This window comes from Tachyglossus aculeatus, chromosome 18 (genome assembly GCF_015852505.1).
Source record: "Tachyglossus aculeatus isolate mTacAcu1 chromosome 18, mTacAcu1.pri, whole genome shotgun sequence".
In the NCBI taxonomy this organism is placed as follows: Eukaryota; Metazoa; Chordata; class Mammalia; order Monotremata; family Tachyglossidae; genus Tachyglossus; species Tachyglossus aculeatus.
The window spans coordinates 37,251,901-37,275,670 of NC_052083.1; the positions used below are offsets into that span (position 1 = coordinate 37,251,901).

At 62.8% G+C, this 23,770-nt stretch overlaps 1 protein-coding gene across 1 annotated transcript; it reads right to left on the reverse strand.

The window, feature by feature from the left end:
- Positions 1 to 1,842: 1,842 nt before the first annotated feature.
- PTCH2 (patched 2) lies at positions 1,843 to 22,156 on the reverse strand. Its single transcript, XM_038760138.1, has 24 exons — positions 22,091 to 22,156; positions 21,187 to 21,379; positions 14,132 to 14,321; positions 13,878 to 13,947; positions 13,345 to 13,436; positions 12,548 to 12,743; positions 12,288 to 12,409; positions 10,724 to 10,871; positions 10,467 to 10,598; positions 10,212 to 10,367; positions 10,030 to 10,122; positions 9,660 to 9,785; positions 9,432 to 9,550; positions 8,997 to 9,345; positions 8,538 to 8,850; positions 8,303 to 8,445; positions 7,205 to 7,385; positions 6,819 to 7,099; positions 6,601 to 6,738; positions 6,371 to 6,516; positions 4,231 to 4,330; positions 3,788 to 3,997; positions 2,442 to 2,732; positions 1,843 to 2,365 (listed from the first exon to the last, which is right to left on the reverse strand). The coding sequence occupies exons 1-23, from the start codon at positions 22,154 to 22,156 to the stop codon at positions 2,442 to 2,444; spliced, it is 3,855 nt and encodes a 1,284-aa protein (XP_038616066.1). The 3' UTR covers positions 1,843 to 2,365.
- Positions 22,157 to 23,770: the final 1,614 nt, after the last annotated feature.

Consider the following 23,770-nt stretch of genomic DNA (forward strand, 5'->3'; position numbering starts at 1 on the left):
GGGGCATTTACCCCTTGGGTGGCGGCCGTATCTGTTGTCGAATTGTAATAATAATAATTATTATTATTATTATCCCGCCTCCCGCCCCCTGCCCTCCTTAAGGGTTGTGCCCCGCACTGTTTGGAAGAGTCCAGTCCAGTCAATAGAGTTGATCCCTGCCCACAAAGCGCTTAGTCTCTCCAGGGCTGTTTGCTCTCCCTCCTCCTCTGTAGCCTCCTCCGGCCCCCAGAATCGTATTGAATCGGCCTACTTGGACGGCCCCAACCGCCCTCACTGTAGACACCACCACCCCCCATCTCACCCTGTTCCCACAACCATGGCATTCTCCTCGACTCTAGACTATGAGCCCACAGTTGTGTAAGGACCGTCTCTCTATGTTGCCAACTTATACTTCCCAAGCGCTTAGTCCAGTGCTCTGCAATACGATTGAATGAATGAACGTCTACAGCCCCCACTCTTCGCAAAAAAAGAACACCAGCGGTTGTCCACTCACCTCCGCAGACGGAAGCTCCTCACCGTCGGCTTTAAAGCGCTCAACTAGCTCTCCCCCTCCTTTCTGATCAATCAATCGTATTTATTGAGCGCCTGTGTGCAGAGCACTGTACTAAGCGCTTGGGAAGTACAAGTTGGCAACACATAGAGACGGTCCCTACCCAACAGTGGGCTCAGGTGACATTTATTAAGCACTTACTGTGTGCAAAGCACTGTTCTGAGCGCTGGGGAGGATACAAGGTGATCAGGTTGTCCCACGGGGCGCTCACAGTCTTAATCCCCATTTTACAGATGAGGGAACTGAGGCGCAGAGAAGTTAAGTGAGTTGCCCAAAGTCACACAGCTGACAAGTGGCAGAGCCGGGATTTGAACCTTTCTCACCTCCCAGATTTCCTCCCGCAGCCCAGCCCGCCCGCTCAACTCCTCTGACGTGAACTTTTTAATCCTGTGCTCTGACCTCGTCAGTCCTGCTGCCAACTCCTGGCCCACATCCCCGGCTCGGGCCCGGAATTCCTTCCCCTTTCCGACAGCCCGCCTAAAAAAAAAAAAAAATCACACCTCCCTCAAGAGGCCTTCCCTGACTGAGTCTTCATTTTCCCCTCCGGACTCGGGGCCACCGGCCCCTTCCCGGAGAGGCAGCGTGGCTCAGTGGGAAGAGCCCAGGCTTTGGAGTCAGAGGTCATGGGTTCAAATCCCGGCTCCGCCACTTGGCAGCTGGGTGACTTTGGGCAAGTCACTTCACTTCTCTACGCCTCAGTTATCTCATCTGGAAAATGGGGATTAAGACTGTGAGCCCCCCGTGGGACAACCTGATCGCCTTGTAACCGCCCCAGCGCTTAGAACAGTGCTTGGCACATAGTAAGTGCTTAACAAATGCATGGCTCAACGGAAAGAGCCCGGGCTTTGGAGTCAGAGGTCATGGGTTCAAATCCCAGCTCCGCCACTTAGCTGGGTGACTTTGGGTAAGTCACTTCACTTCTCTACGCCTCAGTTCCCTCATCTGGAAAATGGGGATTAAGACTGTGAGCCCCCCGTGGGGCAACCTGATCGCCTTGTAACTGCCCCAGTGCTTAGAACAGTGCTTGGCACATAGTAAGCGCTTAACAAATGCTATTATTATTATTATTATTATTATTATTGACGCTCTTGGGTAGAGTTGGGGGCTTTGAGCCGCCCCCCGGGTATGGCAGGACCAGCGGGGCATTTACGGGGGACGGCGCCAGGGCACCCCACCACGTGCACCGGTTTTCAGACACCGGGCCCCACGCCCCGTCCGCACCCCACCTCCCCACCCCGCCCAAAGCAGGGCCGAGCAGGCTGAGGGGCTTTAGATAGAATAGATATTTACTCTTTAAAAATAAAACTTCCAGCATGGCTAACATCTGTACAAACTACAAAAATAAACCTCTTCTCTTCATATAAATAACTTATGTGGTGGGAGGCGGGGAGGGATGTGTGCACACTCACACGCTCGCTCGCTCACTCACTCGCACGCACGCGCACGCAGGGTCACAGTCACGCACCACGGCTCTGCACACGCGGGCCGCCGTGCCGTTCTCACCCTACGGTCAGACCCCCCACCCCGGGGGGAGCCGGGATGGGGTTGGGGGGCGTCCGCTGGTCCCCCCACCCCGCTCTGTCCGGGTCCCAGAGTAAGCTCCAGCCGGGCGGGCGGGCGGGCTCCGTGTTTCCTCCTCAGTGCTTCCGTTTCGGAGCCCGGGACGGAACGGGCCGCGGCCCCGGGGACAGGTGGGTCCCACGGCCGGCAGGAAGAAGGGACGGGGGTCCCGGCCGCCCGGGGCTCAGCAGCAGCAGCAGCGGTAGCGCTCTCGATCTCTTTTCGCTTCCTTTGGTCACTTCCACATCGTAGGACCTGAGGGAAGAGCCGGGGGTCAGCGGCAGGCCGGGGCAGCGGGCGGCCGCGCGACGCGGCGGACGGCAGCCCTCACCTAGCAGCCGTGTCCGCCCGCATCCTTGGGGCCCGCGGGGAAGACCCCGGGGGGCTGGACCACCTCGCTCTCCTCGAAGCCTTCATGGCCGCAGCCTCCGGGCAACGGAGGCGGGTGCAGGGCCACGGTCACCGAGGCGGTCAGGGTGGCGAAGCCGCCGGGCAGGGTGGTCCGCAGCGGCGCCGGACCCGCCCGGGGGCCCCACTTGGGCTCGGCAGCGGCGGCGGCGGGGGCGGCGGGCGGCGGGGGAGGGCCCCGGCTTTCCGGGCTGTCCTTGTATGTCTGCACCACCTGTGGGACCAGACCAGAGTGAGCCAGGTGTGTACCCTAGCGTGGCTCGGTGGAAAAGAGCCCAGGCTTTGGAGTCAGAGGTCAGGGGTTCAAATCCCGGCTCCGCCCACTGTCAGCTGTGTGACTTTGGGTAAGTCACTTCACTTCTCTGGGCCTCAGTTACCTCATCTGTAAAACGGGGATGAAGACTGTGAGCCCCACGTGGGACAACCTGATCACCTTGTATCCTCCCCAGCGCTTAGAACAGTGCTTTGCACATAGTAAGCGCTTAACAAATGCCACAATTATTATTATTATTATTGTTACCCCTACTGCGAACTCACCTCCTCCAAGAGGCCTTCCCACACTGAGCCCCCTTTTTCCTCTCCCCCATCCCGCCCTCCGTCCTTCCCCTCCCCACAGCACCTGGATATATGTCTGGACAGATTTACTACTCTATTCATTTTACTTGTGCATATTTTCTATTAATTTTTTTAACGAGGTGCATCTAGATTTGTCCCAACGACTTGACACCCATCCGCGTGTTTTGTTTCATCGTCTGTCTTCCCGCCTTCTAGCCTGGGAGCTCGCTGTTGGGGAGGGACCGGCTCTAGAGTCAGCGCTTAGAACAGTGCTTTGCACATAGTAAGCACTTAAGAAATGCCATCATTATTATTAGATGTCGCCGACTTGGACTCCCCGAGAGCTTAGTCCAGTGCTCTGCACACAGTAAGCGCTCAGTAAATACGGCTGAATGAGTGAAAGTGTAAGGAGAAGCAGCGTGGCTCAGTGGAAAGAGCCCGGGCTTTGGAGTCGGAGGTCAGGGGTTCAAATCCCGGCTCCGCCACTTGTCAGCTGGGTGACTTTGGGCAAGTCACTTCACTTCTCTGGGCCTCAGTGACCTCATCGGTAAAATGGGGATTAAGACTGTGAGCCCCTTGGGACAACTTGATCACTCTGTAACCTCCCCAGCGCTCAGACCAGTGCTTTGTACTTAGTAAGCGCTTAATAAATGCCATGATTATTATTATTAAGGAGACCCCCGCCCAGCGGCCCCCCGGCTCCGCCCTACTCACCGTGATGGTGGGGAAGTTGGGATCCTTGCTGGCCTCCAGTAGGATGTGGGAGTGGGTGGGGGGCAGGATGTAGGGGCCGGGGGCGTCCCCCGCGCCCCCCTCTGCTTCCCGGAAGGGCGGACTGGATCCTCCGAAGAAGCCCCGGGGGCCGAGAGGCAACGGCGCCGAGTCGGGAGAGGGCAGGGGGCTGGCGCGGTCCGAGGCTGGCACCTGCCGGGGAGGGGACGGTCACTGGCCGCGGCGACGGGGCAGGGACCCCGATCGTCCGGTGCCGCCCTCTCCCAAGCGCTCACAACAGCGCTCCGCACACGGCGAGCGCTCCTCGGATGCCGTCGACTGACTGTATCCCGTAAGCTCGTTGTGGGCGGGAGGCGTCTGTTCCGTCGCACCCTCCCCAGCGCTCAGTTGAGCGCTGCGCACTGGGCGGCGGGGCGGACGCTCACCTCGGCGGGGGGCCCGATGACGGAGAGGAGCACCGGCAGCAGTACCAGCCCGTTGAGGAGCCCCAGGACGGTGAGCACAGTGAGGACCACGAAGAAGTACCTGGCCCGGAGAGGGAGGGGAAGGGAAGGGAGCCCGTTAATCCCAGATGCGCGCCGAGAGCTGACTGTGCACAGAGCACTGTGTTCTAAGCCGCTGCGAGATGACTTAGAGAAGCAGCGCGGCTCAGTGGAAAGAGCCCGGGCTTTGGAGTCAGTGGTCAAGGGTTCAAATCCCGGCTCCGCCAATTGTCAGCTGTGTGACTTTGGGCAAGTCACTTCAAGCTAGCTCTCTTCCTCCCTTCAAAGCCCTACTGAGAGCTCCAAGACTGAGCCCCCTCCCCATCCCCCCCACCTTACCTCCTTCCCTTCCCCACAGCACCTGTATATATGTATATGTTTGTACCTATTTATTACTCTATTTTACTTGTACATATCTATTCTATTTATTTTATTTTGTTAATATGTTTTGTTTTGTTCTCTGTCGTCTCCCGCTTCTAGACCGTGAGCCCGCTGTTGGGTAGGGACCGTCTCTAGATGTTGCCAACTTGGACTTCCCAAGCGCTTGGTACAGTGCTCGGCACACAGTAAGCAAGCGCTCAATAAATACGATTGAATGAATGAATGAATACTTAGAGAAGCAGCGCGACTCAGTGGAAAGAGCCCGGGCTTTGGAGTCAGTGGTCATGGGTTCAAATCCCGGCTCTGCCAATTGTCAGCTGTGTGACTTTGGGCAAGTCACTTCAAGCTAGCTCTCTTCCTCCCTTCAAAGCCCTACTGAGAGCTCACCTCCTCCAGGAGGCCTTTCCAGGCTGAGCCCCCTCCTTCCTCTCCCCTGCCTTACCTCCTTCCCCTCCCCACAGCACCTGTATATATGTTTGTACCTATTTATTACTCCATTTATACATATTTATTCTACATATTTTATTTTGTTAATATGTTTTGTTTTGTCGTCTGTCTCCCCCTTCTAGACTGTGAGCCCGCTGTCGGGTAGGGACCATCTCTATATGTTGCCAACTTGGACTTCCCAAGCGCTTAGTACAGTGCTCTGCACACAGTAAGCGCTCACTAAATACGATTGAATGAATGAATGAATGAACTTCTCTGGGCCTCACTGACCTCATCTGGAAAATGGGGATTGACTGTGAGCCCCCTGTGGGACAACCTGATCACCTCGTATCCCCCCCCCCCAAGCACTTAGAACAGTGCTTTGCACATAGTAAGTGCTTAATAAATGCCATCATTATTATTATTATTACCATACAATGGAAGAGGCACAACCAGGCAGGCCCTGCCTGCAAGGAGGTTTCATTCATTCATTCATTCATTCAATTGTATTTATTGAGCGCTTACTGTGTGCAGAGCACTGGACTAAGCGCTTGGGAAGTCCAAGTTGGCAACATAGAGAGACGGTCCCTACCCAGCAATGGGCTCACAGCCTAGAAGGGGGAGACAGCCGACAAAACAAAACATGTGGACAGGTGTCCAGTCGTCGGAACAAATCGAATTAAAGCTAGATGCACATCGTTAACAAAATAAATAGAATAGTAAATATGTACAGGTAAAATCGAGTGATAAATCTGTACAAACGTATACATGGGGACTGTGGGGAGGGGAAGGAGGTAGGGCGGGAGGGATGGGGAGGAGGAGAGGAAAAAGGGGGCTCAGTCTGGGAGCTCTCAGTAGGGCTCTCAAGGGAGGAAGAGAGCCAGCCTGGCGGATATAATAATAATAATAATAATAATGATGGCATTTATTAAGTGCTTACTATGTGCAAAGCACTGTTCTAAGCGCTGGGGAGGTTACAAGGTGATCAGGTTGTCCCACGGGGGGCTCACAGTCTTAATCCCCATTTTACAGATGAGGGAACTGAGGCCCAGAGAAGTGAAGTGACTTGCCCAAAGTCACACAGGGGTTTGAACCCATGACCTCTGACTCCAAAGCCCGGGCTCTTTCCACTGAACCAAGCTGCTGTGCGGGGGGGAGGGCATTCCGGGCCAAGGGGAGGACGTGGGCCGGGGGTCAACGGCGGGACGGGCGAGAACGAGGTACAGTGAGGAGGCGAGCGGCGGCAGAGCCCACCCCGTTCCCCGCCGCCACGTACCTGACGATGAAGTCGAAGTCGGAGCCGGCCAGCATGAGCAGCCCCAGCAGGGTGGACACGGCTCCGTCCGTCACGGGCGCAAACGTGTGCTCCAGGGCCCGGGCGGCCCGCAGGTCCCGGCTGCCACCCCCGGCCGTCAGGAACCCCTGCGGGAGGGCCAAGGGGCCGGGTCAGGGCGGGCCGGGCGGGCCGGCTCCGGCCCCACCTCCCGGCCCGGACCCCGGGCTCACCAGGGCCACGTGCACGGTGAACTCGACGCCGATGCCCACGGAGGCGATGAGGATGACCACGGGGATGGCGCTCAGCTTGATGCCCAGGAAGCCCATGATGCCGAAAAGCTCCACCGTCATCATGGCCAGCACCAGAACCTGGGGGCGGACGCGGGGGCGGTCAGGGCGGGCTCCCCGGACCCAGGCAGGGGGCTGGGGGGTGGTGTCCCGCCACTCACGATGAGCCCGGCGGTCCAGGGGTTGAGCAGCAGCAGGGCGCAGACGAGGAAGGTGCAGGCCAGCAGGATGCAGACGGTGAGCAGGAAGCAGCGGCGTAGGCCCAGGTACTGCTCCCAGAAGAGGAAGGGGGAGCCACTGGGGTAGGCCCGCACGCCCGCCCGCGCCGCCTCCGCGCAGGCCGCCCGCGCCCCCTCGATGGCCTCCACGAAGTCGGCCGTCTGCCGCAGGCCGCTCAGCAGGAAGGGGAACTGGGCGAACTCCAGGGGCTGCGCCGCCGGGACTGCGCGACACGGACACAGACGGACAGAGAGCGCGGGGTCAGCGGGGCCCACCTCGGGCCCCGGCCCCCGCCGGCCCCCCACCCCCCCGGCCCCCCGGGACTCACTGCGCAGGTTCTCCCCCGTGGTGTCGTACTTGTCGTGCAGCCACTCGGGCGGGGCAGGGTAGAAGTTGGCCTGAGAGGCGGCCAGGCCCAGGGGGTCGCTGCTCACCCAAACCGTCAGCCCCACGTAGAAGACTTCCGGGCCGATCAGACCTTCTGCGTCCACCAGGTGCTTTGTGGTCAGCTGGTGGGGGGCGGTGGGGGGGGGGTCTGAGTGCTCCATCCAATTCTCCATCCCTTCCCCCGGGGATCCCTCCCAGCCCCCTGCCCCTCACAATAATCATAATAAGAAAAAAACAGCGAGGGCCAACTGGGATGGGCTCTGCGGTGACTGTGTGGCAAACGCCGGACTCCGGGATCAGATAATCCCGACTGTGCCGCTTGTCGGCTGTGTGACTTTGGGCGAGTCACTTCTCTGGGCCTCAGTTCCCTCCTCTGGAAAACGGGGATGAAGACGGGGGACAACCTGATCACTCTGTATCCTCCCCAGTGCTTAGAACGGTGCCTGGCACACAGTGAGCGCTTCACCAATGCCATCATCATCATCATCATCATCATCATTATTATTATTATAATAATGATGGTATCGGTGAAGCGCCTACTATGTGCCAAGCACCGATCTAAGCGCTGAGGTAAATACAAGGTACGCTTCTGGCTCCGCAGGTTGGGGACGTGGGGGGGGTGCTCACAGCCCAAAAGGGAGGACAGCGGGTGTCGAGCGCCCTTTTGACGGAGGAGAAAACCAGGGCCCGGAGATGCCAAGCGACAGGCCTGAGATCACACAGCAGGCGAGGCTCAGTGGAAAGAGCCCGGGCTTTGGAGTCAGAGGTCATGGTTTCAAATCCCAGCTCTGTCACTTGCCAGCTGTGTGACTCGGGGCAGGTCACCTCACTTTTCTGAGCCTCAGTTCCCTCATCTGTAGAATGGGGATTAAGATTGTGAGCCCCACGTGGGCCAACCTGATCGCCTTGTATCCTCCCCAGCGCTTAGAACAGTGCTTTGCACACATGGTAAGTGCTTAACAAGTACCAAAATTATTATTATTAAGGAGCAGGGCTGAGGGACCGGGGTGGGGGGGCTCCAGCTGGCTCCCGGACTCACCTGGCCGTAGTCCAGCGGCTCCTTGGGGTCCCCGGTCTGGATGAGCAGCTTGTAGGCCAGGGCTCCGTCCTCCGAGCCGTTGCGGTAGGAGTGGCGGGTGATGCGTCCGGCCGCCCAGTCCCGGTCGAACGCGGCCTGGATCCCTGTGGGCGGAAGGGAGCCGGAGGGCGGGGGTTAGGTCCGGCCCCTGGTCCGGCCCCGGCCCCCCGTCCGCCCCCCGGGCCGGCCCGGTCACCTCGGAGCCAGTCGCGGTAGTAGTGCAGCCAGGTGCGGGGCGGCTGGTGGGCGGGGGTGGGCAGCACGGCCTTGAGGGCGCTGAAGCGGCGGTGGAGGTCGAACAGGGCCCGCTGGGACCGGGCGTAGTCGAAGCCGCCCTGCGTGACCACGGCCACCTCGTACAGGGAGAAGTACTTGAGCTGGGCCGCCAGAAAGTCGTGTTCCTTGGTGCCGTGGGGCACCACGTCCGTCAGCTCCAGCCCGTCGCGCACCAGGGTGGTCCCGTACAGGCCCAGCCCCAGCAGGGCCCCGAACAGCACCAGCACGGCCCCCTGTGAGGACGGCGGGGAGGAGTCGGTCGGGGGGCGGGCGGCTCCCCCCGGCCCTCCCCGCCCTCTCCGCCCCGGGTGCCGACAGAGCCAAAGGGGCCGAGACGGCGGCTCGGCGCCCCCGGACGAGTCCCGCTCCCGGCCCTCACCTTGGTGGGCCCCCGGAGCAGCAGGGGGGCATACTGGTAGCGGGCGAAGTGTGCCAAGTTCCAGCGGGCGCAGGGCAGCGTGCTGCAGGTCCGCTCTCTCCCCGGGCCTTCCCCCTGCCCGAGCAGGTCGCGGGTGGAGCCCGCGGGCCCGAAGAGCTGGGAGCCCAGCGGGTCCGGGGGTGGGGCGGCCAGGCGGGCGCTGGGGGGCAGGATGGTGACCACGTGCTGGCCGGCGGCGTCGCAGCGGGCGAAGGCCTGCACCGTGGCCGTCAGGTGGCCCGGGCCGGCGGGCAGCATCCCTTCCGCCAGCTCCTGGGGCTGGATCTGGATGACCCGAGAGGAGCACGGGCTGGAAGAGTCCGAGACGGGGGGCCCTGAGCCGGGGGCCCGGAGCGGCGGGAGGCCGGGGGGCCGGGGAGCCGGGGGGCCGCTCACCTGGAGAAGCAGCACAGCACATCCAGGCGCCGGTGGTGGCGCCGGTGCAGGTCGAGGCTGAGGATGGCCGGGAAGATGAGCAGGACGGCTGCAAAGTTACAGCCCACCACCACCGCCGCCTGTGGGGGCCGGGAGGAGAGGGCTCTGAGCAGGGCGGCCGGGCGGGCCCGCTCCCACCCGCGGGCGACCGGACGGACGGACGGACGGCGGACGGGAGCGGGGCCTCACCTGCAGGGAGAAGGCCCGGAGGGCCGGGATGGGGACCAGGGCGGCCATGAAGAAGGCGACCATGTTGTTGACGGAGGTGAGCGCCACGCTGGTGCCCGTCCGCCGCAGGCACTCGCCCGTCCGCTCCTGCCCGGGGGGACGGACACGCGCTGTTATCGGGGGGCAACGGGGGAGGAACAGATGCTGTTACCGGGGCCGGACGGGCGTGGCACCGGGGGGCTGCCGGGAGCGGACGTGCAGGCCGGGGGAAGGAGGGCCCCTCGGGGCCGGGGGACGGGGGAGACCGAGGCGGCTCCCACCACGGGCAGGGGAGGAATCTGAGGGAGCGACCCCTCGCTGGGGGGGGCGCCGCGGCGGGAGGGGCTCTCACCTGCACGGGGGTGCCGGGCGGGGCCTCGACGAAGGCGTGAGCCAGGAGGAACATGTCGTCCACCCCTATGCCCAGCGCCAGGAAGGGCAGCACCTGAGGGAGAGGGGCGGGGTCGTCGGTCGGCCCCCGGCCCGGCCTCCGCCCCCGCCCGCCCCCCGGGGTCCCCCGCCCTCAGACGGTACCTGGGTGGTGGCCGCGTTGAAGGCGATGCCAAGCAGCGAGCAGAGGCCGAGGCCCGAGGCGACCGACAGGGCCACGAGCAGCACTCCCGCCAGCCCCACGGCCCCCTGGGACTTGGAGCAGTCCCAGCGCAGCATCGTCACGCAGGCGTAGGCCAGCTGCGGAGACACGCCCCGGGTCACGCCTGGCACCCCCGGGGAGGGGCCGGGGGGATGGGAGGAAAGGGGCCGGGACGGGAGGGGCCGGGGGCCTCGTACCATGAGCAGGTAGCCGCCGGCCACGCGGACCACGCTGACGTCGGAGAAGGAGCGCATGATGTCGTCCAGCGTGGTGGTGGAGAAGGCGTGCACGCGCTGGGTGGCGTTCTCGGGCACCGCCTGCTGTGCCACCTGCGGGGAGGTGGGAGCCCACCGTTCGTTCGGCCTCCCTCCGGCCCGGGGCCGGGCCGCCCCCCCCCTCCCCGGGGAGCGCCGCACCGCCGCCCCCGCCCGGGGGGCCCGCGGCCCCTCCGGACCTGCACGAAGCGGCGCTGCCAGGCCTGAAGCACGGCCCCGGCCTGCTCCTCGCTCCAGCCGATGTCGTGGGTCTCGTAGTCGCCCTTGAAGTGCTCGTAAAGCTGCCGGGGGCTCATCAGCAGGAAGGTGGTCTGCAGGGCCTCAGCGCTGCACGGGGGTGGCGGTGGAGGAAGAGGGGTCAGAGGAGGGTCAGAGGGTCTGCTGCCGCCTCGATGCCGATGACACCCAAATCTACATCTCCTCCCCCGATCTCTCTCTCTCCAGGCTCGCAAGACATCTCTACTTGGATGTCTTCCCATCACCTCAAACTTAGCACGTCCGGAACAGAGCTCCTTATCTTCCCTCCCAATCCCTGTCCTCTCCCGAACTTTCCCGGCTCCGTAGACGGCTCCTACCGTCTTTCCCGTCTCGCCAGCCCGTAACCTTGGCATCAGTCTTGTCTCCGCTCCCTGGTTCAACCCACACACCCAACCTGTCGCCACACCCCGTAGGTCTCACCTTCACAACATCGCTAAGATCCACCCTCTCCCCTCCATCCAAAAGGCTACCAGGTTAATACGATCACCCATCCCGTCATCTCCTCCAAGAGGCCTTCCCAGACCAAGCCCCACTTTTCCTCAGCTCCCCCCGACTTCCGCATCACCCTGACTCGCTCCCTTTGTTCTCCCCGCCATTCCCCCAGGCCCTACAGCACTTCCATACTTATCTGTCATTTTATTTATTTATATTGATGCCCGTTTACGTGTATTGATGTCTGCCTCCCCCCTGTCTAGACAGGATCGTCTCTCTCTATCGCTGCATGAAGCAGTGTGGCTCAGTGGAAAGAGCCTGGGCTTTGGAGTCAGAGGTCACGGGTTCGAATCCCAGCTCCGCCACATGTCTGCTGTGTGACCTTGGGCAAGTCACTTCACTTCTCTGAGCCTCAGTGACCTCATCTGTAAAATGGGGATTAAGACTTTGAGCCCCACATGGGACAATCTGATCACCTTGTATCCCCCCCCAGCGCTTAGAACAGTGCTTTGCACATAGTAAGCGCTTAACAAATGCCATCATTATTATTATTATTTTCCAGGCGCTTAGTACAGTGCTCTGCACACAGTAAGTGCCCGGTTGGGTAGGGATTGTCCATCTGTTGCCCAATTGTACTTTCCAAGCACTTAGCACAGTGCCCCGAAAACACAGCAAGTGCTCGATAAATACGACGGAATGAATGAGGCTGAATAGAGGAGGAATGAACGAGCGAATGAGGAATGAATAGAGGAGCAGCGTGGCTCAGTGGAAAGAGCAGGGGCTTTGGAGTCAGAGGTCACGGGTTCAAATCACTGCTCCGCCAACTGTCAGCTGGGTGACTTTGGGTTAAGTCGCTTCACTTCTCTGTGCCTCAGTTCCCTCGTCTGGAAAATGGGGATGAAAACTGGGAGCCCCCCGTGGGACGACCTGATCACCTTGTAACCTGCCCAGCGCTTATTAACCAATACCATCGCTATTATTATTATTGTTATGACTAATGAGGCTCTGCCGTCCCGCCCCTCGGGGTTGGCGGCGCGGGCCGGGCGCCCTCACCTGAGCAGGTGGCCCTGGCGGTCCTTGGCGATGCCCCCGAGCAGCAGCTCCTCCTGCCAGTGCATGAACTTGTGGGAGAAGCCGTGGCACCCGCCGCTCAGCTCCTGGGTCACGTCCGGAGCCTGCGGCCCACGGGGGAGAGGGCGGCTTCACTTCATGGCCTGGGGCCCGTCGCCACGGGCGCACGTGCTTACGGGGGTGGGCAGTTGAGGCCGGCCCTGGGCCCTGGGCCCTCCCCCGCCCCCCGGGCCGGGACGCACCTGCCTGCTGTGGTGGTTCGGGGCGCTGGGGGGGCAGTGGGGGTCGTCCGGGTGCAGGCAGGGCCGCCCCACGTAGGCCTGGCCCACCTGGGCCTTGTCCAGCAGCTCCCGGAAGCCCTCGAGGGAGGCGAAGGGGCCCAGCTCCTCCAGCAGCTGCTCAGGGTCCAGGTTGGTCCACTGGATGTCCGGCCGGCCCCTGGGGTGGAGGGGGGCGAGGGGAGGGTTGACCAGCCAGCGGCGGGGTGGGGGCGGAGGAGCCCTTCATCCCCAGCCCCCCGCCCCGCCACAAAGAGCAGGCCGCAACTCTGGCTCCCCCAGGCTCCCAGCCCCGGGGGCCGGGGTCACCTGGGTCCCAGGGACCGAGGAGGGTCGGAGGAGGGATGAAGGAGGGAGGGTGTGCGGCCCCTTCCCCCCGGCCGGCCCCCTCGGCGTGGGGGAAGGGAGCCCATTAGCATAAGAAGGGCCCGGGATGCCGTTTGCTCACAAAGAAGAGCCTCTGGTTGGGGACACACACACACACACACACACACACACACACACACACGGGCATATGCACACACAAAGACACACACAAACAGAGGCAGACACACACAGACAGACACACATTCATTTAGGCAGACACAGTACGGAGCTACATGCCAAGAGGCACATCCCCACATCCGCGGGGACATGGGAAACATGCACAACGGCCCCTCCTGTCCGGGGACTGGCAGGGGTGGGCTGGAGTGGGCTCGTTCCCTGGGCCTTGGTGGGGCGCGGGGGAAGGAGAGGAAGGGAGGGAGCGCGAAGCTACTTACGGTAGGTAGGCCGAGCCCCCCTGGAGTTTGGCTCCCTCCCAGAAACAGTCCAGCGGGGTGAGGATCACGCAGGGAAACAGCTTCTCGATCATCTGCCGGGGACCCCAGAGTCCCGTCAGTCGTCTGTGACCCCGTCTCCCGTCCTCCACAGGGGCATCCCTCCCCGCCCACCACCTCAGGGCTCTCTGGGGACAGTGGCCAAGGCAGGCGGAGGTGGCGGGGCAGAGGATGCTGGGAGATGAGCCTTCTTCTCCCCGAGCGGCCCCGGGGCGGCAGCAGGCGGAGGCTGCAAAACGGGTTCCCTTGGGCCACCGCCCGGTTGGCCGGGTGCCGGACCGGGGCCAAGTCCTGGTGAGGACTACAGGGCCCCGTTGGAGCCGGGAGGGAGGAGGGGGCCCCGGGCCCCGATGGGGATGAGCAGGAGCAGGGAGGGAGGGAGGGAGGGAGGCGGGGCCCTGGCACCAGGCTTCTTCCCCCTCTGCCTCCTGTGCAGTGCCATCTCTTCCCCGCCCTCCTCCAGCCTGAGGACTCACCCGCTCGATCATCCCGTTCTCGATGACCGGGACTCCCGACTTGTAGCAGATTTTGTTCAGATCCCAGGACCTGGAGCCCGAGAGGACGGGGAAGGGTCAGGTCCCGGCGGCCCACTCCGGATCAGGGCCCGGTGGGGGCTCCGGAGAGCCGACCCCAGGGATGGATGGATGGATGGATGGATGGATGGATCGATCGGGGGAGCAGGGAGGTGAGGATCCTCAGGGGGTCGGGCCGGGGGCCCGGGCGGACTCACTTTCCGTAGAGCGACACCTGCACTTTGCTGGCGGCGAGGGCGGCCTGGAGATGCAGCCCCAAGGCCTCGGGGCTCAGGATGTTCTGGCCTTCCCGCTGCGGGGTCTGGATGAGAATCTGCGAGGTGTATACGGCCTCCTCCCCCAGCTTCTCCTTCGTATAGCGCAGTTCCTGGCTCACCCGGCTGCCCACTAGTAAGAGAGACAGAGCGAAAGAGGGTGAGAGAGGGCAAGCGCTCTGCATCGGTCACTCGTGACAGCAGTGACCCGGGGGCGCTCCCGGCCTGCCCCGCTCGGGGACGTGCAGGCCAGCCGCTCGGGACCACCCTATCGCCCCGTCTTCAACCCCTCGTGGCCCACAGGGAGTTTCGGAAGGGAGGGCGGTCGCTCCCCCTACTCTCCCGGAAATACTCCCACAGCATCCCGGCTCCTGTCAACGACACTCCCACGCCACCCCGGGTCCCCTGCCTCTAACAACGTCCATAAATCCTGTGGCGGAAGGTGCCGGCTACCGGGCTACCTCGGGTTGTAAAGGTGCCCGCTCAGAAGCGGCACGGTTGACGCCCCGGTGAAGGCCGAGGCCCGGGCGGGGAGCGGTCATTTTTAAGTGCTCGTGTGATCTGGAGGGCCCAGGAGTCCTCCCGCTCCCCCAAACCCAGGGCGGCCGAGGCCCGAAGGGAGGAGAGGGTGACAGTCTCAGGTGGACGGGCTCCCCGGTCACCGCAAACATGCCCACACTCCCCGTGGGTGGCTCTGACTTCCAGCCGGCCTGAACCAGAGGCCTCTGGGGGTGGGATGCGATGGGGGTCAGCGCTCCAGGGAGCCTTCTGAGGGAGAGGAGGAGGGGAGCGGTCCTCCCCAGGCTCCGGCCCCATAGAATTGTTGGGGCGTCCCCCAAGCCGGCCGGCCGTCCGGTCCAGCGCGGCGGGTGGGCAGGATTAGCGGGATTAGGGGCTGGTGAAAAGCCCCATGCTGCGTGACAGGAAATCCCGCAGGGGGTGGGGGCCGCAGAGCCGCACTCGCACAGACATTTCCACCTCTCCCCGCCGCCGCCGGTGGCCGGGCCGCTGGACCGAGGGAGCGAGGGACTCCTCGGCCCACCTCCCGGAGGGGTCGGGGGGGGGTTCCCCCAGGGGTGGGACCACCGCAAATCTCCTTTGTCCAGGAAGGGGTGGGGGGATGCAGGCTCTGCCTTTGGCCAGATTGGGTGGGACGGCAGGGGGCCGGAGGGAGGCCACGATGGGGCCTGTTCTTCGCCTCGTTGCCCTGTTTCTGAGGAAAAGGGAGGAGAGCATCAGGTGGAGGCAGCTCCGGAAAGAGAGGGCCGGAGCGGGGGGTCACCTAGTCCGGTCCCCCCAAACTGGGGACTCCTTGAGCCCCTTTGTCTCCGGGACGCGGGGCCGGGGGGCCACGGCGGGCGGTGGGCGAGCCCCTCCGGGAGGAAGGGGCTGACAAAGAAGCGGGCCCAGAGAGCGGCCAGCCCCCCGAAAAAGGGTGAGGGGGGGAGATGGGGGTGGGGTGGGGTGGGGAACTATTGAGGCTGAGCCTCCTGTCAGCATTGACATAAATTTCCACTGGTGTTGGCATTTAGGCTCTTGTTATTTCCATATGTATAGAGGCTTGGACTAATTATGCTAATCACCCCCTCTGTGGGCCGCTGTGAGAAATGGCTGCATTAAGCACTCCACTGCCTGCTAATGTGCCCTAATGTGGGGCTGAAACGGACATTCAGCCCCCCGTCAATGCCAACATTTTTCCACGTTGCTGGCTTCATTCAGGCAAGAAATGAATTTTCTGAACGCAGACCACTTTTCCAGGCCTGAGGGGGAAAGGAAAACATCCCCTCCCCCCATCTCCCTCCACCCCCCCCCCCCGCCCCCATCCCACCCCGGGTCCACCCCACTCCCCTTATCCTCAGTCCCTGGCTCCTTCTCAGAGAAAATAAAGATAAACCAGAGCTGGCAAAATAGGGTCCAATCTGGGACTCCTCTCTCTCTCTCTCTCCTCTCTCTCTGTCTGTCCCCCTCCTCTCTCTTTGGCCTTTCCTCCCTCTCTCCCTCCCTCCCTTTCTCTTTACAAAGCCACACAAAGCTCCCTCAGGCTCAGAGGAGGGACAGCAGATGGGGTGAGGGGCCTCAGGGGCTGAGCCGGAGGTGGTATCCTCCCGCTCTCCAGCTCCACAGCAGTGGCGACTCCCACCCAGGGCCACTTCGGGCCCTTGGGCCCAGGCCCAGGCAGGAGCTGGCGAGGGTCTGGTGATCTGGGCGGCCTGAGGCCTTGAGACTATGGTCTCCCTCTCTGCCCCACCAGATGTGGGGGCTCTCCCCATCCCGGGGGGCCGCAGCCCGCAGGCGAAGGCACCCGTCGCCCCCTCCCGCAGCAGGGATGTCTGCCGGACGTGGGCGGGCTGCTCGGCGCCCTGGTCCTCCTCCTCCGGGGCCACACGGATCCCGCCGTCTCTGGGCCCCAAACCTCCACATGTTGGGAGGATCCTTGGGCCCCACCTCAGACCACCCACCCTCTCTGAGGGGCCACCCGGAAATCTCCCCCACGGCCTCCGACGTCAGCCCCGGCCCCCACAGGGCCGTGAGTCTCGGCGGCTCCACGCAACCAGGCCCCCCGGGCCCCTCTCTCCAAGCCAGCCCCACCGGGTACCCCCTCTCAGGCCCTCGCCCACCCCCCAAACCAAGCCCTCACAGGCCTCCCAGCCTCTCACTCTCACAGTCCCTCCGCTGTTTGTTTTTTCTTTCCGGTAAGGTATGCGGCCCGCGGCCCTCACACTGTGTTTATTTATCCACCCAGCCGTGCGGGGCAGAGGCCGGGCCCCGGTGGAGAAAGGGAGCGTCCCACGGAGACCCGAGTGGGATGGGGGTGGGAAGAGGGTCGGAGGGACCCCGGAGAGGAAGACTGGGAAAAGTACGGGAGCGACCCAGCGAGGGAAAATTCCCCCAGACCAACCTGGGAGAGGCGGAGAGGTAACCGATAACCCTACGTGACCATCAAAGCCGGGAGAGAGATTCCTCCCGGAGCGGGAGCCAGATGGACGGTTGGCTGGGGGGAAAGAGACAGGCCCAGAGGACAGGAAACGACAAATAAAGAGCTACAGAGGCAGAGGAAAAAACGCAGGAAGACCGCATTTGCTGACGATAATGACAGAGAGACCGTGTGGGTTGGGAAAGCAGAGGGTGAAGGGTGATAGTGGAGAGAGACGGGGAGAGAGAGAGAACGGCCAACACCTGAAGGGCAGCAACAGGAGAATGACTGAGAGGGGAAAGTGGATCATTCCCAGCTGGAAGATTCCTGGGAGGGAAGAAGAGATTCCCGGCCCGGTAAGCATCTGCTGTCCTGGGACCTGTCTGGATGTCACCCCCGCCCCCCCATTAAGCACCAAACTTAATGGCGGCAGGCTGAATGTCGCACCCCTTTCTCCCCCGGCCCCTCCCTGGCCAAGGGGACCCCGGTAGGAGACCACGGGAGAGGGGAGGCCCCTTGTCGGGAGACCGAGGCGGAAACCGAAGACGACGCCAGGCTCTCCACGTCGCACACGTGTCGGCTCGACGGGGGACTCTGTGTGCGTGCCTGGAGTGGTGGGGTCGCTGGGCACGTGGGGGGCCTCTCTGGCCACTCTCCAACACGTGGTTAAGAGGTAGGGGCGGTGGACCCGATCCTCAGACCCACGGGGAGGGCTCTGTCCGGCTGGCAGGCCTCTGGGGGGCCGCCGTGGGGCCGGGAAGGAGTCGGGTGGCGACGCTGGGCACGCACACCTGCGTGCCAGGGATGGGCCAGACCCCAAATCCTCCCCTCGCTTCCCGGTGGCATCCGGGCGGGTTTGGCTCAAGGGCCCCATCGGGCACCCAGGCAAGGGAGGGAGGGAGGGTCAGGGGTCACTGCGCCGGGGACCAGGTGAGAGGGGAAGACAGGACGGACCGCCCTTCAGTAGCCCAGAGGGAGTCGCAGAGAGGAGGAGAATGCTCCTAGCGGGTGGGACGCCCTGGCCCGGCTGCTGCTGGGGTGATGCCCGGCAATGGGGGCACAGACGGGCGCCCCTTCCCACCTCCCCGGAACCGTGGCGTGGTTGGGGAGGGGCTGCGTTAGCATGCCCCTACCCCCTTCTCCGGTCTCTACCACAGACTGGCTGGGAACCAGTGGGTGGGCTGAAGAGGGAATATGGAGGGAGGGAATTCCCAATAGGGAGGGAAGATCTGGATGCAGGGGCGGGGGTGGGGGGGGCAATAGCAGGGGGGAAGAGGGCCAGAACGGGGAAAGGCAGGGGTGTTGTGCCATCGCGATTGACTCAGTCCAGCCCTGACGCTAAAGCCCTTCAGATCCAGGCCCTGGGGATGGTCTCTGGTCATCCCCATTCCCGTCGCCCACTCCTCGGGGGCCTTGACCCCACTGAAAAGCCACAGAGGCTCTGGAGAGGGTGGGGGGCCCTGGGACTTTAGTCAACACTCCCAGCCCCGGCCTGGATGGCCTCTGGTCCTTCTGGTCATCCCCATTCCCGTCGCCCGCTCCTCGGGGGCCTTGACCCCACCGAAAAGCCACAGAGGCTCTGGAGACTGGGGGGGCCCTCGGGACTTTAGTCAACACTCCCAGCCCCGGGAGAGTCGGGAACAGCTGGGAGGGGTCAGGGTTCTGGTCTGGCCGAGAGAGGGAATCTGGCTAGAGACCTGCGGATGGGGAGGCCTCCAGACAAGAGGCTTCCTGTGAACCTGGAATTTCCGAACTGGGATCTGGATCCTGTTGAGATCTGCCGTGTGCGCGTGGGGGGGAGCGCGCGTGCACGCGCACATGAGCCGGCATGCGTGCCAGGGAGCGTGAATGGGTAGCTTGTGTGCAACCCAGGTACGAATGCGTATGTGACACAGATGTGACACGGAGAGTCTCTAGGGCTCTGCCCCCCTCAACTCCACCCCCGAACCTAAGTGCTAACCTGGGGAAGCCACGGGGAGGGCGGAGGTGCGGCCCGCGTCTTTCACCCCGGCTCGGAAGCCGGTGACTGGCCGGGACAGCTCGAGGCAGGCGAGCCGGGGAAAGCGGAACAGGAAGGTCTGGAGAAAAAGCAGCTCGGTGGGGTCGTGGGGAAGGTTGCCTTATCGTCCCCGTTCAGGCCACCCCCTCAAGTCAAGCGTCCTGCCCCGGGCGTCACCTGGGAGCAGGCGAGGCTGGGACACGACCAGGCGTGACCCTGAAAACGACCAATCGCCTGTTGTTGGGTAGGAACTGTCTCTAAATGCTGCCGACTTGTACTTCCCAAGCGCTTAGTACAGTGCTCTGCACACAGTAAGCGCCCAATAAATATGATTGAATGAATGCATGATCCTGATGGCCCATCCCGCGGCCCTGGTTACCCGGGGCCCAGGTGTCGGGAAGGGAGGGGAAGGCCCTCCCGCAACCCCGTCCCACCCCCAAGGTTGGGAGAAGAGGGAGGCGGTGAGGGCGAAGGGGTGGCGGGAAACCCGGCGAGGAACAGGGAGCTGCTGTCTGTGGCACGGCCTCCTATTCCTTTCCTTCCCCATGGGACAGTGAAAAAGAATCGTCCGGGTCAGAGGACGCGGGCGAGCCGCTGGGCTCGGCCCCCACGGGCTCGGCTGACCCGGTCTCCTCCGGTCGCTCCGAATCCAACAGCTGCAGCTCTCCCCATTCAGGGGGTAGGGCTTTCTTTGCTAAAGTCCTCCAGAATGGAGAGAATGGGCTAAAGAATGCACTAGGTCCTTTTCTTTCGAGCGGCCAGGGCCAGGAGGGCCTTCCCAGTTCCCAGCCCACCATCCTGGGAAACAGGTGGGGGGAAAACGGCCCTGGCATTCAGCTGGGCCGGGAGTTGGGGGCGGGAGGGGGAGGGTGTGAGCTAGGTTGGGTGGGGGCGGGAGCGGAGGGAGGTAGAGGGAAGGAGGAGGAGGAGGAGGTGGGAGTAAAGTTGCTTCTATTGTGGCAGGAAATCCAAGAGTAGTTTAGGACCACACAGGGAGCAGCGGGGATATGTGAGAGTGTGTGTGTGTGTGTGTGTGTGTGTGTGTGTGTGTGTGTGTGTGTGTGCGTGCGTGCGTGCATGTGTGTGAGTGAGAGAGAGAGAGAGAGAGTGTGTGTGCCCGCCCGCAGGGGGATGGGGGCTCTGAAAACAGTCGACAGAGATTCCCACAGCAACATCTGCTCCGGGCGGCCCCCGCTGCAGAAAGCGGCCGGAAGAATTCGAGGGTGTGAAGATCCAACCTGAGCAATCGGGGTGCCCGGCGTCTGAGGGGATTGGGAGGAATTCCCGGGGACTCACCGGGGTGGGTGTTGGTTGAGACCGCCGCGAATGCCACGATTTCTCAATGAGAAGTACGAGGAGGTTGGGGGGGGGGGGGGGATTCTGCACCAGCAAAACGCTGCCATATGAAAGCGAGGCAGCCGAGGGGAAAGAGCCATGCTGAACTTATTAATAACAAAGAAATCATTTTTATCAAATGTTTCCACTAGGAAATGAGGATTTGCTCCTGTCTGACCCTGGCGTTGGGCTGTTTGTCTTGGTTCTGGACTGGTGATCCTCCCCTCCCTTCCCCAACGGACGGTTGGGCGCCTTCCCGGGTGCAGGGCCGGCCGTCTTGCCCCCCCCCACCCCCCATCCCCAGAGCCCCGGCCCCTCTCCCGTCCCCCCCTACCAAGCAGAAGGGTTCACCCCGCCCCCCACGCCCCCAGATTCAGATTTCCAGGGGCCGGCAGGAAGCTGGCTTAAGGCATTTCTTCCAGGGCTTGTGTGGGCTCTCTGTGTTTGTTGACACAGGCCCGTTTCTTCAAACCCAGAGGTGCAGCCACACAGAGAGGTCTGCGTGTAGAGGTGTTGATTCATGGTCAAGTTCCCATCTGCTTGGGCGTTCTGGCCCGTGGTCGGCCAGTGTGTGTGCCACCACCGGGGCGCTGGCCCCAAGCCAAGCTCTGGCTGCGTTCCCCCTCAAACCCACAGGCCCCACCAGGATGGCCAGACCCCAGGCGCTCCCGCCAACCTCCCTGCCCCCCGGGCCGGCGCCGGGAGGACCCCTCCTCTCCCTCTCTCTCTCCCTCCCTCGATTTCGCTCACCTTCTACCCAGAGGCGCTCTAGGTCGGTCTCGACGGCGGCCACCCGTAGTCCCAGGGCCAGGGCCCCGAAAGCCAGCAGGCCCAGGAAGAGCACCTTGCCACAGTGGCGCTGGATCCCGCAGCCCAGGGTGAAGAGCAAGGCCTGGAAACGGGCCCGCAGCCACAGCGGGGCCCGGGGGGTCCCATCCTGACCCTGTTGGGGGGCGGAGGAGAGAGGCGTTAGCATCCCCTGCAACGGAACCGAGGGCCCGGCCCGCGCCCGGGGGGTCCTAACCCGCGGTCCCTCCGAAGAGAGTCACCCCTCAAGCCTCCCTACCCATCTCCTGCCCCTCCGGGCCTGGGGGGCCCAGTGAAGTCTCCCACGGATTGACCCCATCTACCAACTCCACGGCAGCGTGCCCTCCCGGACGCCCTGCACCCGGTGGGCGCTCCATAAATCCTCCTGACCCCTAGGCTGGTTCCCTCCGGGGCAGTCGAGGTCAGGGACCGGCCTCCCCATTCTCGGCTGGGACTCCAACCCCCCGGTCCCTCCCCGACAGGGCCACTCACCCCCATCCAACCCCCACGGGGCCACTCACCCTCATCCAACCATCCCGGGGGGGGGAAGTCAGTCCTCCCGGGGAGATCATGAGAGTCTCTCACACACACAGACGCCCCGGGAGCCACACGCCCTCACAGAGAGACACGCCAGGGGTGGGGAGGAGGAGGCCCGGGCCCACACACTGTGCGAGGCGCGCACCAGATGGACCGCCCCCCACCCACCCCCTCGGGGAGCATTCCCACACAACGAGGGGGGTCGTTCCCACCGTGAGACCGTCTCTGCGGTGACCTCCCGCCCCCCACCTTAAAACAGGCCAGAGCCCCCTTAACCGGCTGGGAGGGGGCGGCCCACCGGGCTGCTTACCTTGGGCGGGAGTCCGGGCGGGGGCGAGTAGCCCGGGGGCGGGTCTCCCGGGGCCGGGCGGCTCATGGTCCGGGGGTCCGGGGGTCCGGGGGGGCGTCGGTGGCGGGGTTAATCCGGGGGCAGATCCATGGGGTTGGAGCAGGACCGGCGCGGGGGGCTCGGGGAGCTCCGGCCAAGCAGGGCAAGGACCGGCAAGGCCTTGGGGGGCTCGGGGGGTCCCGGGGGGGGGGGTCCCCGGCCGGGCCTGGCGCGGAGCGGGGTGGCCGTGCGGGCCCGGGTCCCGGCCGCTGTGGCTGGGGGAGGCGGGTCCGGGCCCAGAAAAGGGGAGAGGGGCCGGCCGGACGGCTCCTCCCATTGGCTGAGCCGCCCGCCCGCGAATGGCCCGTTGCTAGGCAACCGCGCGGGGGGGGTGGACCACCCACCAGGGGACCCTGCCCCCCGGCCCCCAGCCCCGCACCGGGGAGGATGGAGGATGGGGGGCGGGAGGGGGGAAGGACCGGCAGAGACACACACACACACACACACACACACACACACACACACACACACGGCCGGGGAGAGGGAGACACACACACACACAGACACACACAGACACACACACACACACACACTCACACAAGGGAGCCGGCGAGGGCTGGAGAGGGGGCCGCGCAGACAAAGAGGGCCGGGGCTGAAAGGGGGCAGGAACAAAGATGAAGGGATGGGAAGAAAAGGAGGATGGGGGGTGGGGGGGATGCGGGAGAATGGGGAGGGGAGGGGTGTGTGTGTGTGTGTTTGTGTGGGTGTGCCGACTCTGTCCCCAGCGCTGTGGGCAGAGGGCCCTGCAGGCCGCCGGGTTTGAGCGCCCCTTTTTCCTTCCCCGTCTGGGCTGAGCAGGAGGGGATCCCCTCCCCCGGCCCGACAGGAACACGGACCCCCAAAAGCCCCCATCCCCACCCCATTGCTCTGGGAGGCCCCCGGCCTCCAGCGCTTACAACAGTGCTTGGCGCATAGTAAGCGCTTAACCGATACCATCAGCAGAGGCCCTTCTGTCACCCCTCTTTTCCCAGGGATAGAAAAGCTAGAGCTAAGCACCTCTCGAGGCTTATATGTACATACATATATATGCTATATATGTATATATACATTTAAGCCTCGAGAGGTGCTTAGCTCTAGCTTTATATATATACTATATAATAATAATAATAATAATGGCATTTATTAAGTGCCTACTATGTGCCAAGCACTGTTCTAAGCGCTGGGGAGGTTACAAGGTGATCAGGTTGTCCCATGTGGGGCTCACAGTCTTCACCCCCATTTTCCAGATGAAAAATGAATATACTATATATATATAGTACTATATATATATATAGTAAGTGCTTAGCAAATACCATCAGCAGACACCCCGCTGTCACCCCTCTTTTCCCAGTGACAGAAAAGCTAGAGCTAAGCACCTCTTGAGGCTTATATGTATATGCGTATATATGCTATATATCTATACTGTATATATACTATCTATATAATAATAATGATGGCATTTATTAAGTATCTACTATGTGCAAAGCACTGTTCTAAGCACTGAGGAGGTTACAAGGTGATCAGGTTGTCCCTTGTGGGGCTCACAGTCTTAATCCCCATTTTCCAGATGAAAAATGAATATTATATATATATATATACACAGTATTTGTTAAGCGCTTACTA

What these genes read in the sequence shown, in the direction of transcription:
- PTCH2 (XM_038760138.1), bottom strand. Translation starts at nt 22,156, where the DNA reads ATGAGCCGCCCGGCCCCGGGAGACCCGCCCCCGGGCTACTCGCCCCCG. An exon ending in TCAACGCGGCCACCACCCAG is followed by an intron (nt 10,123 to 10,211) that starts GTACCGTCTGAG and finishes CCTCTCCCTCAG; the next exon opens with GTGCTGCCCTTCCTGGCGCT. An exon ending in GTGCTGTGCTGCTTCTCCAG is followed by an intron (nt 9,346 to 9,431) that starts GTGAGCGGCCCC and finishes GGACTCTTCCAG; the next exon opens with CCCGTGCTCCTCTCGGGTCA.